Source organism: Castor canadensis, chromosome 11 (genome assembly GCF_047511655.1).
Source record: "Castor canadensis chromosome 11, mCasCan1.hap1v2, whole genome shotgun sequence".
Classification (NCBI taxonomy): domain Eukaryota; kingdom Metazoa; phylum Chordata; class Mammalia; order Rodentia; family Castoridae; genus Castor; species Castor canadensis.
In genome coordinates, this window is record NC_133396.1 from 93,424,347 (window position 1) to 93,440,899 (window position 16,553).

The window sequence follows — 16,553 nt, forward strand, 5'->3', positions numbered from 1 at the left end:
GTGTGAGCCTCACAGTGTCTTAGCTCCAGTGGTACATTTGCAAAGGGCAATCCAGATGCCAGACTTACTATCAAAGAGAGGAGGCAGGTTCCAAAGGTACAAGTGAGAGTATGAAGGAGTCTGTCTACTGTGACTTGAGGAGGTGGCCTTCTACCTCCCCTTCCCTTCTGCTAAAAGAATGGCACTTTCCACAATGAAACCAGCTTCCCTCGATTGCAAGAGATTGGAAGCCAGTTAAAATGTAAAGAATTTATCTGAAGGAGCAAGCAAAAAGTAATCCTCAATCTGTTAATGCATTTGCCATACTAGCAAGAATTTCCCTTTGTGGGGCTCAGGGTGGGGTCACTGGGTGGTCAAGAGGAATGTGTTCAGGGGAGAGGTTACAGTGGGGAAGGTAGGAGGACGGACAGTTGAAGAGCCAGATGTGGGCAGCCCTATCCCTTCGCCCTTCACAGATTCCTCTGGGACTGCACTTATCCTACATTTTAACTATATGTGTACAATTGTCTTTCCATCTAGAGTTTGACCATCTGGAGATGGGCCCATTGGACTTGTATCCTCAATACATAGCATCAAGCTTGGCACACAGGCTGAATGTACAGATAAATGATTCTGGAGGACAGTCCCCAAAATATAGTTTCCTTACTTAATTTTTAAAAAATTCTCCAACCCCCATCTTCCCACCTCTATAATATATGGTTTATACAAGTAGAGACCTTTGCACTAATGTAGATAAACCATTAGACATACAGCAGGCACTTACTAATGTTTCGTAATGAATGAAGCCTTCATCCTACTCCCTAGTTTTATTGTGAGAATTAAACAAGAAAACATATGCCTGGCATTGCCACTGACTATGATCACACAGACCCAGCGTGTCTTAAAGACGAGTCTCTTTCACTCTCCCAGCTTTGGGAAAGACTAGCCTCTCCACCAACTAAAAGGTTTTTCAAAGGCAGACTCAGCCCAGGATCACTCAGCAGGGACCAGATCATCTTGAGGGGAGCTGAACTTGTGACTAGAGGTGGACATCCAGAAGAACAAGTGTGTCTACTTAGACATTCTGTTAGGGACATATTTGATAGGTAGCACTTAGACATGAGTGATGGAGATATGCAAAAGGAATCTACAAAGAAGAATCCTTGGTTCACTGCATATATGCTGCATGCTTAGCATAGGGAGGAGGCCTGATGGGAACTGATAAGGAGAAGGCCTGGTGCAGCCGAATCCTCCTCAAGATTGACTCTGCTCTGAACCTGGTCCCAAGCTCTGATCTGATCCAGTTGCCTTATGCCCAGTACCAATGTCATTATAATCTCATTGTACTTTAAATTTTTCTCTACCCCCATGGACTTTTCTTAGGTGGTCATGGGTAATCACCTGCACAGAGTGATTCCTGAAACATGTCATACTTCTTTCACAACTTTCATGTCAATCTCTCACTGTAGGCTGGCCTTGGGGAAGATCTTGACACTCCAAGCCCCTAAAACTTCATTAAAAGCTTGGGCTGATGTAGAAGTGATGGTTGTTCTCAACTTCTCTTTCTGAGATGATCCACTTTCACCTCCAAAAGTGCCTTTTCTTTCTAATAAACTATAGTTTTATGTCTTGCCTGAATTCTTCTCTTGCCCAATGCAAGAATTGAGATAGCTCTGCTAACCCTCCAATAGCACAGTGACTTATTCTTCCTCAGGCAGGGGAGTAAGCTGGGACGGCCACATACCCCATCACAGTGAGCCCTAGGTCTCTGCCAAGGTAAGTGGAAGAGCCTGCCTTGTGACAGAGCAGACCATGGCTGGCTGCCTGGGGTCCTGGACAAACAGAACAACAAGGAGTAGGCTTAGGGTCCAAAACTTTGGATGGCCAGGCAAGCAAGAACTTGGGGCTCTCTGATTTTTAGGAAAGCTAATAAATAGCAGAGGTAGAGGGTGAATGGAGGAAAGGGTGAGATAAAGGGGAGCCACCAAAATCTTCTACAGTTCTTACAGATTTCTGTGATGTGTGTCGACACTCTGAGCATTGCTGATTTACATTTATCTTGTTTTTTTGGATGATGAGGTCTGAAAAAGACGGTTCTTGGTGTCTTACATTACTAGTAAGAATGTTGTAATGATGCTACAGACTCTAGTTCACTTAGGCACTGTTTCCAGGCTGCTCCTGCTCCCTCACAAATACTAGATGTCCTCTTATCATGCACTTTGGAAATGACCGCTCAAAGAGATCAGATCTGATTTCTGTGAAAATTTTGTTTAAAAAGTCAAAACTTTCCATCTGCATAAGAAATGAGGAAGAGCAAATTCTTAGATAAACCTGAATATTGCCCCATCTCTTGCTTTCATGCATCTCTATCTCCTCTGACCTCTTGTCTACTTTCTCTCACTAACTCAGAGTGTTGTCTACCTTCCTATTTAAAACCTGCCTTCCCCAGCTCACAATTTTCAAACTTTCATTTTAGTCAAGCAGATTTCTAAAGGCACAAAGTATAGACCTCCAAAAGTATGAAATATAGTATGAATAAGTGAATGGATGGATGAATGGAAGGAAGAACAAAGAAAATGAGCTCTATTCTCTCTGTAGCCACCCTTTTATGTAATAAAAAAAAAAAGAAATGACCCTTCAAACTTCCTTTAGATGGAACTCAATAATTATGATGCTAAGAATTTAATGAGTATGGAAGAAATATGTAGGAAAAAAGTCCCATGGCTAACAATTATCAAATTGAGATGAGAAACTTTTCTTGAGGAAGCAGGGAGATTTACCCCATACCTTGGTCTGCAGTGACCTTCTATCCCCGCCTCCCAGGCTCCTAGTCCTCATCTTCCCTAATGCCACCGTAGACATATTTTTGTTGGTCATAATCATGGGGTAGGGGGAAGTAGAGAGAATTCCTTCGAAGGTCATAGCAAGTCAACCCTGAAACAGTTCCTACAAAGTTTTGCTTCAAGTTGATTGGCTCTATTTCTAACAGCATAGTATTAAACCTGGGAGCTACCAATGTGGCTGGAGGAAATGGTACTTTTTTTCAGAGGGAACCTTGGAGAATCCACAGAGTGAACATGTACTAAGCAAGCACCATGGTACACAATATATGACTCACTGTTCCACAGGTATCGAGACATTTTAGTGGCATCTTTAAATTGTCTGAGTCATGTTACATTATATCTTTCTAAATTGCATAAAGCCCCATGCAATTAGGTCTTATTTCTCCAGCATCTCAGCATATCGGCTGGCACAAAGTAGACCTTTAATAAATGTGTCAGGTGAATAAATGCATGTTGTGGGGCCCTAGGAAGTGGAACAATGGTGAGACCTGGCATTCATATGATGATATTTTATAGTTGATAAAGACTTCTTTTATGTGCACTGTTTCATTTGATCCTTTTAACATCCCTGAAGAGTGAAGTGAGAACTATTTTTCCCCCGCACCTTCCCACTGTGAAATGCTGATAACCCTCTGATTTGAAACCTTTCCTTACATCACTTTAACTTGCTCAAATTACCGCCCAGGGAACTAGATACATGTGGGTGAGGACAACACTTTCCCCCTCCCACTTGGAAAGACATTCTACAACACTGTTTGGAACTAGCTGTATGAGAGTCTAACATCTCTGTACATCTCTAGCATTTAGGGATTCAGAAATACCACCACTTTGGGCTGGGAAAAAATTAATCAACAACCAACTCTCAAATGAGTGTGAGATTTATTTGTTTGGTGGGAACCAAGGTGCTGATCTCATTTCAGTCTGTGCAGTTTCTCACTGGATATTATAATATCACAGAGTTCTGGAAGGAAAGTGAATTCCTAGTAGATGCAGACATTCTGTTTCTAAATAGTTCCCAGTGGATTAGATGAATATGTAAATTTTACACATATTTATTTATATAAGAGAATTCAAATTCTTAGTTCAATGGTCTGCAAACCACAAACACATGTCACTGAAGCAGCCACAGCCCCTCAAGAGACTATTTGTATTCCTTCCCCCTCTCCAAATAGCTCCAGCTGCTGCACAATGCAACTATCCCTGGCCATGCAGACATTGTGTTGCCCCAGGAGAGGAGAGATTTGAATTGAGAAACTTTTTCCCTTTCTAAATGACTTTTCTCCAGATCCCTAGGTTCATTGGATGATATACATACATTTGGCAAGATCATCAACTTAGATGAGCTTTACTTCATGTTTCATCCCTGGGATTCTATGACTCTCAGGTTTTGCATTCTCCCCTCCCTTTATGCTCAAGTCATAAGCCAGAGCATATTTTTTCTTAATTTCTGGATCACTCTAGCTAACAACAAAATCAATTAAGAAAAAACATTTGTCTCTCTTCTCCAAGTCCAAAGAATCCAGTCAAAGTTAATCTTTAACTCCTGTTCTCCTTGTCCAGATTTTAATACAAGATATGTTTGCTTATAACTCCTGCTATGTTGGGTCAGGGACAGGAATGAGCTCATAAGCTCCTCTACGGGGGTGTCTGTTATCCCTTCTTGGATGGCCTCCTACAGCACAATTCCCAGAGCTCTGGTGAGAAGGGCAGCTTCTACTTTGATTTCTCTTAGTAAGCTGGGAGCTGTTATTATAGAGATGGAGACACCCATATTTTGAGGAAAATAAGGCTGGAAGATACACTTCAAAGGAGCTCACATTGGGTTTAGATGCTCTGTATCCTACTGGCAACCGCTGTCTTGCCTTTGCATGATGCACTGAGCACTCATTGTGGCAGACAACAGCTCTCTGAACTTGAGCAAAATCAATCGTGCCTTTCATCAACTAGAGTGACTGGTACAATTACTGAGCTGTATTTATAATTTAGACATGTTTTTGCTGCCTGCATATGGGAGACGCCTCCTTCCCTGTGCTCAAACTTCAGAAACAGAAATTTCAGAGATGTGGCTGATTGTCTGAGTATTGGCTAACCCAAAGCCAGGCCCTATTACCTGCTTAAAACAAAGCAAACCTCTCAATTATTGACCAAATCTGTCACTTCATTCTTTCTAGTCTGTTTCCCTGTACTGGATTCTAGAGGCAATCATTCATTTCTCCATTCATTAATTCATTATTGAATATGAACTGATATAAAATAAGTACAATTCATAGAATTGGGTTGAATTCAAAATAATGACAATTACTTTAATAAATTTTATTTATTGGTGTCTATCTTGCGCTCACAAAAACTATGATACTATTACACAGATGAGGGAACTGAGGTACAGAAGCTATAACTTTCTCCAAAGTACTGAACTTGATTCAAATAGTTCTATCTGCCTCCAAATTCCATTTGCATAGTGCTGAATCACCTTTCGGTCTAGGTGAGGAAATAAGATCAACACAGGTGAAACACTAGGTAACAGTACAATAGGCATCTAGTGGCAAAAACAGAAAAGACAGATGTTGTTTTATTTGGAGGGGAGAAGTTGGAGGTAGAGCTGTCCCTGATTGATGATATGCAGGCCAGGGTGGCTATGATGTAATGTGGCTGCTGATATCAACATGAGTCAAAACAAAAATGCTTGATTACTTGGACAGAGAGTTAGGAACTAAGTTCCAAGACAACAATCTAAAAAATGTTCAGAGACAATCCTCTTTTAATTTAAACCACAGACATCCCTCAATTATATTCCCCTATGTTGTGACACATATCTGAGCTGCTCAAAATATAAACTCCCAACATGTCACAAGAGGACAGACATGAACATTTGGCATTCTTTCTCATACCCCAGGGCCTCAGGATTCAGGTTATCTATGCAGAGAAGGGCACTTGGGTGACTACTGAGGTCCAGGCATTCAATTCCACTTGGTCAATCCCCAGCTCTTTGGATCCTTTGTGGGTGCCTTTCTTTATACATAACTGCACTTAAGTTTTATTTTTCCTTCTTTGCAAAAATAATTCAAACAGGTTCTGATGAAACAGCTGTTAAGAATGCCAGGACATTGACAAAGTCATCTACTCTAAAATATTCTCTTTCCTTTTCTCTTACCTGGAAAAGCACTGTGCAAGAGGCTTGATCATAGGGCTGGTGGATGTGGTTCAAATGGTAGAACTCTTGCCTAGCTAGCCTAAGGCTCTGCTTTCAAACACCAGAACTGACCCCTTCCCCCAAAAAAGAGGCTTGAGCATGAACAAACTAGGTTTATTTAATAAAGTTCTTAATGGTTTGCCAACACATCAAGTCTATACCTGTTGAATTTCTCCTCCATGCCAACTTCTGATCTAGATCACAAAATGTGTGTTAGATGTCATGTACCAGTGGTCCATCCCTCAAAGAACTCACTATATTGGTCATAAGCATGGAACAAGATGTTGTGCACTATTCTATTATTTTAACCAAATTCTAAATACGTTGGCTGACATGCCATAGTACATTAGCATAAGATATTTAAATAAGGTACTAATTGAATAGTGGAGAAAAAAGGAATAAAACAGAATTTAGTATTGAACAACATGAAGAAGCATCTCTGGAATGTTGTTTGAGCATAAGCTGAGTTGCAAATAGTGTCTTAGAAAACATGTCAATTTAAAAAAGCTGTACTATGGCTCCCTAGGTCTCCCATTTTGGTTTGTTAACGTGTAAACGCTGAGTATTTCTTCCAATTTTTGCATAGGGAGTCTTTGGTATGTTCCTTTCTGGCTTCCTCACAGTGGGATAAGGTTGAAGATGTAGTTCTTGCTGACTTGGGGTCATGAGACAAGACAGAATATGCTCACAAGTAGGAACAAATATATCCCAAAGAAGAGCCTGCAGAATGAAGCTGAATAATCAGTTGTCCTAACTGTACTCAGATCAGATGGATACATACAGCTCTCAGTGCCATGGATTGATTTTAGGTCATTTAATAAATAAATAGGGTCTAGTAAAAATGAGCTGTCATACAATCTTATACTGAGTCATTTTATTTTGAGAAGTAATTGAAACCTAGTTCTCACTGAAGTTCTGACAATGAGTAATATTGGCCACCTTCTGGAAATAAATTATATCTCTTTTCTACTCTTCAAAATTGGTATGATACCATATATCTGGTTTCAACTCTACAATATGTCCTATTCCTATTGCACAGGAGCTATGACATCCATCAGTACCAGATCAGTCTATGGTATTGTATTGATCAGCAAACGTTCATTGAGTTTAGTTGGATCTGTTGATAGTTTCAGTGCTTTAAGAATGTTAGATGGGAGAGTCCTATGTCAATCTACAACTCCTATCAGTTCAAACTGGTTTTCTTCAGCTCATAACTAAGATATTATTTGATTTCTTTCTCATTCAACCCCATCTGTCATTAGAAGTTGTATAAGTGGTCTTATGTTATCAAGCTCTCTCTTGAATTTGGAACAATTCTGTTTCTTGCCTTGCCTATAGACAGCCGAGAAGGTATGGGAAAATGAAAAATTACATCTCTCTCACACACACACACACACACACACACACACACACACATAGAGAGAAGGAGAGTCTTTTGAAATGGGGGGAACAGGGCTCCCAATAGCTCTCCTTACATTCTATAAAAATAAACTCAGTTTAATAACTTGCATAAAGACCCCTTCAAGACCTGATTTCCCCTTCATCTTGCCAAGCTCACGTCTTGTTTTAATTGGTCTAGAAATGTGCAGCGATGCTCAGTATGAAGAGGCTTTATCAAAATACTGGCTGAAGTGATGTCATAACTCACAAGAAAGTTGGAACCACACTGAATTCTTCCCCCATCTACCCTCAGGAAGGCCAATATCACAACTGATGAAACCTTGATCGTTCCATTTCCTTTAGTCTCTTTTAATTTCCTGCCTAGAACCCATGCCCTGTCTCAGGCTCTAGCTCTTAAGTATGTATTCGTTTTTCTTTCTGAGGAGCTATTATTGGGGCTTTCATTTATTGGGACTGTGTTTGTGTGTGTGTGTGTGTCTGTCTGTCTGTCTATGTCCATGTCTGTGTGTGAACTAAATGGAGAAATATTTGTCTTGTTCAAAACTACAAAAATCTGGCCCATACTGGAACAAAAGCACTTGCTGGAGGTGGTGTTGGGAGGTTCACTTTCTACCAGTGATTGGGTCTATTTCTCCTTCCATATTTTTAGTTTCACACAGTAGGGGTGATTTCCATAAATATCCCTCTTAACCCAGGGTTCTGTAAGGTAGTCTAAACTTGATCTCATACATTTATAATGAAAACAAAACAACCACCGCCAAAAGTCAAACAAAAGTAAGTTTGGCAGGGAGGACATGCTCATTGGCACATCTATAAATTCACTGGATAACAGGTTCTGACCCCAAAGAGGCTTTCCAGAAAAGCCGTCTGATTGAGCAGGGAGCCCCTGTCTGTTCACTACCAAAAGTGAGCAGGGAAAGCATTGGGTAACAATTCCCCCTTTGGAGCCTAAAACATTTTTCTTTTTCTTTCTGAAGTATTTTCCTTTTACTTTTTTTCTCTCCTTTCTCTCTCTCTCTTTTTTTTTTTTGGTGCTGGTGTCTGAACTTAGGGCCTCAGGGTTGCGAGGCAGGCACTCTACCACTTGAGTGACACCACCAGCTGAAACTTTTTGATGTTTATTAAAACGTCAAGTATTTCTTTTCTACTTTATTGCAAATATATTCAGCTATCCATATAATCCGAGGACACATAAGAGAAATCAACAAAACTCTAGCCCAATTTTTTTTCGGTTCATGTAATTTATTGCAGTTAGCACACAGTTTAAAAATTCATCAACACACCAATTATACAAAACTAAACAGCACTATAAGTTATTCTTCCCTGCCCCTCAGGAAAATACAACATACTAGGACTGTCAAAGTTAGATGTCAGTCTGCATTGTAGAACAAAGGAAGATGTGAAACTAAGTAAAGAAAAAGCAATTACTCGCAATGACCACAAAAAGAAAGTCCATTTTCTCACATTGATTACCTTCTCTAAATTAATAAAAATTATTTTAACATGGACTGTATTAAAAGTAACTTGAAGATAATGCTCCAAGGCCATTTTCACAGCTTCTTATTTGTTTGCTTATTTGTTTTCAATGCCATTACAGCAAAACTAACATACATTTGACCAAATATTTCCAACATAGTCCAGCAACACATAATGGAGCTTTCCATTCAGTATATTAAGCCCAATTATTTTCCAATAGTTTTGGCAATTGGATTTAGCCAAATGCACCATTACCAAATATAGATACTGCCTTAGCAGAAATAAAAATGTTTGATAATTGACTTTTACACCTTGTATCCAAACAGTCCTTCCAAAATTCTAGAAGTCTTTTATGTTCTCCGAAATAAACTTCCCCCCACAAAACCCTATTTACATTATTCATGTTCTCAACAATCCCTCTTTCTTTGGGTAAACTTTAATATGCTCATATTAGGATCCTTACAGACCACAAACTATTGAGATCAATTCAAGTGAGCCCCATTAGGTCAGTTTGTGAGACATTTAGCTGATTTTTTCATTAGAAGTCATAAGAGCTCTTTCTAGTTACCTCCCCTTCATGAATTCCTCAAGCAAAAATGCATGCAATCTACTGTGGTTTGGGCTTGAAATCAGGTACTGCATAATTATTTAAGAAGAGACAATCATAGAACAAAAACAAATGAGTAATGTGGAAAAAAGAAATGATTATGAGTCAAGAGAGTGGGGTTTAGAGTTCTGGCTAATTCCTGGTTATCTTGGTCTTGCTGTACCTAAGCACTGAGATCCTCCTAGGAGTCTTTCCAAATCATAAATCAGTCTTTTCAATACTTCATGATAATCCTTATAATCTTAAAAGAAAGATCATCAGTCTGCAGAAGGGAAGATCTTTCTATCATAAATACACCATAGCCTTCCAAACTCAATTCAAATGAAATTATTGATAATCACTAACCAGTTGTTTTCAGAGCAGTCTTAAAGATTCAGGTAAAGACTTTGGAGAATCCACTTCATGCTGAAAGAACTATTTTGTTCCTGAGACCCCAGTGATAAAGCCCTTATGAGATTGAGGGAGTTATAGATTTATTTTAGGATGAACCACAATGAGCCTATTCATAGTAAAACCAGTATTGACTCAGTCTTGAGAGAGAAAGGAGGGAAAGGTGGAGAAAGAGGAAGAAATAAGATAGCTTTTAACTATTCTACACCTGCCATATACCATTATATCACACATATTTTATTAGTAACAATGAAAAATATATAAGGCAGCTTTCATTCTTTTATAGACCAGGAAACAGATTCCCAAAGCCATTTTTTATTCAGCAAATATTTACTATATACCAGGAACTGTTGTAGCTGCCAGAGAAATACTGGTTGGTAGACAGACAAAAACTCTGCCTTTGTGGAGCTCAGATTTTAGCTAAATATTTTTAAAACTTCCTTATTATTAGTTATGGTAACCAATATATACTAAACTATCACACAATATCTACATAAAATAAGTACACAAACATATTTGAAACTAAATTTTCATAGTCATTAACTATACTGCATGCAATGCATTATCTGATTTCCTGGTCTATTTTGTTTCTTCTTTTTTAGAGCTAGTCATACCAACTTGATTGATTTTTATAGTCTAATAATGAATCATAATCCACAGTTTGAAAGCATTGTCTTAGCTGACTTGAATAGAATGGGATTAATATTAATACTGTTCAATACTGCTTCAAAGCGTAGGGAGTTAACTACGTATTTTTCAGTGTACAGATTAATGGCCAGGAAAAGGAAGGTGAGAAATAAAAGAGCTCTGTCTTTGTAACCTAGAATGGTTTGGTGGAGGCAATCTAACTCCAGTTTCAATCTCCCAAAATGTTCAAACTTAATATTTTCTTCATCATATATCCTCTGTTTGCTCCAGCGACAATAATTATCTGATCTGTTTCCTGTAACACTGCTCTTACCACACAGGCTAACAACAGAATATCCAGGCCACTATGGGGAGGAAATAGACATGATGTCCTACAACTATGATTACTACATTAGAGGAGCAACAACCACTTTCTCTGCAGTGGAAAGGTGAGAAGGATAATCCCTTTCCCATGGGTGGGGGTTAAAAGAGGTACAGCCTAATTCCATGCAAAGATCTCGTCTGAAGGGATTTTTATCTGATTTTAGTTCCTATTTGGTCAAAGATTAACTGGGAGTTTGGCTCTGCAGCAGAAGGCAATGAGAAGTGAGATGTTCTTAGGAACTCACCTCACAAAACAGCTCACCCTTGAAGATGAGGATAGATTCCACCATGCTACCCAGCAGATTCCAAACTTGGTATCACTTGATGTTCTAAGCTCTTCCCTATAATCAGTTTTAAAGGACACTTTTTCTCACCAAATAGCAAAGGAGAGGGGTAAAATGGCTGGAGAAGTACCCACTGTCAAGCTGGACAACCTCCAATCCTTTGCCTCCATATGATCACCCCTTTGGGATATAGGAAAGGAGAGAGAGAGGAGAAGGGGAGGGGATTGGAGGAAAGGAACACACAAAACTACTCTCTCAGTCTGTTCAGGCTGCTATAACATAATAGCTTAGATCGAGTAATTTATAAACAGCAGAAGTTTATTGCTCAAGTTCTAGATAAGAGAAAATCTAAGATCAAGATGACATTTTCTCACTATGGTCTCACATGGTAGATGAGGCAAGGCAGCTCCCCTCAGCATCATTATAAAGGCACTAATCCCATTCATGAAGGACAGAGCCTTCATCACTCTCCAAAAGGTCCTATTTCTTAATTCTATGACATTGGGTATTAGGTTCCAACATAAAAAATTCTGTACTAACACTCCCACCAAGGCACCTATTAATCATATGCAGAAATGAAGCAGGACTAAGTCATTCCTTGATAAAACTGGACTTTTTCTTTAATGAAAGAAGATAATTAAAGTAACTTAAAAGAAAAAAACATGATGGCTTCTCTCATAATCACCTTTGTGACCCTTTCTCAAATACACCAAAACAATAAGAAAACAAGAATCAAATTTCCTGTACACAAGATCCTTGTATAGCATGTAACCCCAGCCTTTCTATTAATACATGAAGAGGTACAGCTAAACTCAGATAAAGGTTGGTTTGACCCACTTTTAATCAGGTGATAATCACTATACACAGAAATGAATTCCTGGAAAGTTACAAATATATATTTTGCAAAATGAATAAAACTTGCATCATTAAGTCATTAGATAATGGACTATGATGAATTTGAGTATGATTTATTTACCTTTTGTGTATATTTATTATTTATGTTTTCAAATGAAATTGCATCTCACTCAACTGGCATGCAGATTTTTAAAAGACATCAATTTGCTCTGGAAAACAATGTATGTTTCAGACCCCATGAATGAAAATCCTTATGCTTACCCATTATGTTACCTGTATTCAAAGGCAGACTATTAGAAAGAGAATAGTATTTATATTAAAACTCACTTCATCAGTGAGAACAAAACAGCTGAATGATAATATACACACAACAAAAATGTTTAAGAAATTAAAGAAAGAAAAATAAAGACACAAGAACTCAAAGGATATGGAAACCTGTTGTCACTTAGCAGGGATGTGTTCCCTAGAGTACAAAGCTTAGTAGCAGTGTAACAGGTGCTCAATGTACTGGTGATGTTTCCAGGTAAAAAAGAAAATTGATTCTATGTTTCCTAACTTAGAAGGCAGGAAAGAAAACAGTTGTTGTGAAATAAATCTATTTTGAAGTTAAAATGCTCACTTCCTGCTGGCTTGGAATTTTCAGTGATATAGATTACATAGAAACTTGGACTTGTATTATGTCACTGCATTGTTTTAAAATGAATACTCCCCCTCCCAAATGAGCACACCTATGCAGTTTTCTGCTGACACAAATCATCGGTGACTTAAACTTGGGTTTCTTAAATTCTGCTGAAGATGGTGAGGCCCCCAAACTGGGGAAATACTGTCAGTACAGGGCCTCCACTCCATACGAAACTCATGGTGTTTTCCTCCTGGAAAAGAATTTTTCAACCTACCTATTTTTGACATCTAGGACCAGAAAATTCTGTGTTTCTGGACTTGTCCTGTGATTCTAGATGTTTAGCTTACCCATTAGATGCTTCTAGCAGTCCACCCCGAATTGTGACAAGCAAAACTGTCTGCAACTTTGTCAAATCTATTCTAGGGAGCAAAGTTGGCCGTGGTACCACTGTCCTGGAAGGAAACCAGAGACTGATCCTAGTTGATTCCTTCTTCCTCTTGGGACCACTTTTCAATTTTTGTCAGCATCAATTAGCTGCCTTTTAAAAGAGCAGTATGAATGCCTGGCCATAAGATCTTTTTTATCTTTGTTTCTTTGTACATAGATACATAAGATCTGGCTGTAATAATGAAATTTGGTAAACACACCAGTTTGCTAAATATCTAAAACAAGCTATATCCTCGGTTGACAATTGCAGGAACAGATACCAACTAATAGTTGATTATCTAGGTCCTCAAAGACTTGTGCTAAGGAATTCTGTTCCCAATTTCACTAAACAAACACCCTGGAGCAATATAGTCAGAATCAGGAAAGCTGCATTAGTACCAAGCACCATCCCTCCCAAAAGGAACAGTGGTCAGTCCCACTTCTATTCAGTAATTGGATGGAGACCATGCTGTTTAGGTTAAAATGAGTTGAAAAGAAGTCTGGCAGATTGAAATGGGAGGATAATTCTGAGGTGAAAGGATTTGTATGATTAAACATGGAAAAAGTATTTTTGCCCTCTCTTAGAACTTTGCAAAGGGCAGAGTTGTTGTGCTCTCTAGTGGGGCTATGGGTACTTATTAGGGAAACAGAGTTGCTATAAGAGAAAGACCAAAACTTTGGTCTACAAATTCAGAATCTGACATCATCATTCATTGCTTGTATTGCTTGTATTCATTGCTCGTATTGCTTGTATTAAAAAAAGTCTCTTATTTCTGAGTCAGCTTCTTCACCTAAATGGTGAGTCAGTGTGAAGGTTATTGAGAAGCCATGCATACTGTCTAGTGCAGTCTGGCTACATTGCAAGTACTCATTATATAGTAGTTACAATTATCACAGTCACTGTTAAGTGATATTAGACTACAAGAGTTTCAGGCAGTTTAGACACTCAGTACATTTTTATTAAATAAAGAACATAGCCTTGCTCTTAGCACAGAATATTGCTTGACATGTATCCATGCCTTGTTTTTCAAAATTGAGCAATCCTGTGTTTTCTTATACCCATCCTCACCACTTAAATAAATAGGCAATTTCATTTCTGATGTGCAAGAATGGCAGGCATTTTGTTTCTCACTTTTTAGAGCTGTTTCCCTCACATCATTTCTCTTCTAATAACACTTTCTGAAGGGGAATACATAATATATAGCCTAGAGCCTAGTACATGGTGAATATTCAGAACTGGAAGAATCAATGAGAAAATGCATGGCCTTTTAGAAAGAAGAATCTTTTTTTCCTTATTTTTTATTATCATTTTATTGTTGTACTGGGGGTGCATTGTAACACTTACCAAAGTTCTTATAATAAATCATAGTTCAACTCACCCCCTCCATCATTCTCCTTTATTGCCTCTCCCCCCAGTCCTGGAATTGTTTCAAAGGTCTCATTTTTCCATTTTCATACATCAGTGCATAATTTCCCAACAGATTCACCCTCCTACACACTTTCCTTATATCTTCCCTCCACCCACTGGTACCAACCCCCAGAAAGGTCCTGTTGTAGCTAAAATGAAGATAATGTTAAATAAATGCTTTTATTTCAAGTTCATAACCTACAGGTACTTTGGGGGATCCATGGAATGCTGACCACCAAGTTTGAACAGGAGCCTCCACACAGCCAATAACCTAGTTGGTCCCCTTAAAAGGCAACTTGACTTCCCAGACAGGTCAGTTCTCTGGAGACTTCATAGAGAAGTCTTCTAAGAGCAAAGTGAGGTTAGATGACCCTTCAGTTGTGGGATCTTGCAAAAGTCCTTCCTTGCTTTTCTCTAGTAATGAATCCTCCCTATGGCAGGTGATTGTCCTCACTGACTTTAGTTTTCTTACTCTCCCCCAACAGGGATCGCCAGTGGAAGTTCATAATGTGCCGGATGACTGATTATGACTGCGAATTTGAAAATGTTTAGATTTGTCGACAACCAAATCTCGGTGAAGGGAAAGAGGCCAGGAGCCCTGAGGGTATCACATGTGTTAACATCAGTTGGAACTCCTATAGCTCTTTCTACTGCTGTCTTTTCTTCTCCCTAAGCCAGGAGCTGCCATGCTAGCTGCTTGGGCCTTTCTGACAAGTGTCACACTTATAATTACATCACAGTTAAGTCACATTTCTCACTTTCAACACATTTCATAGCACCATCTCAGATGATTGGTGTGGTTTTCTTACATACCACATATAGAGTGCATGTTTACACCCTGCCTCCTGGCATACCTCCACAGCATTGCTACTGCTTTTACTATAAAATGAGCTCCACGTTTAGCATAAAGAATTTGGAGGGAAGGAGGGGCAGAGCTTGAGAAGGGGTGCAATAAAGGTTTTCTACAGCTAAATCTATTTCAATGACACCTAGGATCCTCCCTGAGAACATTCCTTTTGCCTTGAGGGGACAGGTACCTACTCTCCCCCTCCACAGAAGCCATGCATCTTTAGAAATCCAGGTGCAGAGCTCCATGCTCCAGGATGAGGGGACTGGCAGGTGAGATGGAGGTGTGGAAGGGTTTGAAGGCTGAGCTAAAAGACTTCAAGTTGGAAGAATTTCCCAAATTCAAAGAGGCATGTTAGCATATCCAGTAATGAACATGAGTGCAGGGAAAAAGGGGAACCTGTCAGAATCAGTCTCAAGTAAGATTAAAAACAATAAGAGAAAGGTCAGAGAATGGGACTCAGATTGGGAAGTTGGGGAGATGAGAGTAGCCAGGTTGCTTTGGAAAATGGAAAAGGGGTTTTGAGTCACCTGCTGCTCAAGGCATGTCTAGGATTCGTGGAAAGGCTGGCATATACCCTCAAGCCCTGGAGAGCTGCTGGCAAGGTTGCATGGATGGGTCCTGATTTTCTGAGTGGGAAAGGCTGCCAAAAGGATCCACTTCCTTTCTATGTGTAGCTTGGAGGTGTCTTCTGCAAAGGTGGCACTGTCTTTCTTCCTCCTATGAAATCTCTGTCCCCAGCCCTTTGTATTCCTTTCCTCATAAAACAAATAAAAATATTAAATTCACTATACTACAAATATCAAGGGTTGGTTTTTGTTCTCTACCCTCCCTCTCTCCAATCATTCATTCTGAAAATACAATTTAGCATTGTGATTTGTGCCACGGTGTCAGGACTACAGTGATGACAATGACAGAGTATGGCTGGGGAATCAAATAATTAAAGCAGAAAGTGCTCACTTTATCTAAAGTTTGGACAAAGGATGGAACCACATATCTCTGCATTTGAGTTTAGAGTGATTGTTCTTCAGTGTCCTTCAGTTGTTCATGCCCCATGCATGTCTCATGCAATTTTAATCCCAGGAAACTTCTATTCCCTTTATCTACAAATTTGATCAGTTATTTTCTGTTCCTCTCTCCCAGTGCACCCAGAAGAGGAGCCAACCAGGCAAAACTCCAGGGGTGTACTCTGCTATACTCCCTATATAGACAGT

At 39.2% G+C, this 16,553-nt stretch overlaps 1 protein-coding gene across 1 annotated transcript in view; it reads left to right on the forward strand.

Annotated features, from left to right (window-relative positions):
• Window positions 1-16,139, forward strand: part of Dpt (dermatopontin) — a 46,914-nt gene extending 30,775 nt beyond the window's left edge. Inside the window, exons 4-5 of the mRNA XM_020154465.2 lie at window positions 10,855-10,962; window positions 14,978-16,139. Of these exons, the coding sequence (XP_020010054.1) occupies window positions 10,855-10,962; window positions 14,978-15,044 (175 nt within the window). The 3' untranslated portion in view covers window positions 15,045-16,139. The remainder of the gene's footprint in view (window positions 1-10,854; window positions 10,963-14,977) is intronic.
• Window positions 16,140-16,553: the final 414 nt, after the last annotated feature.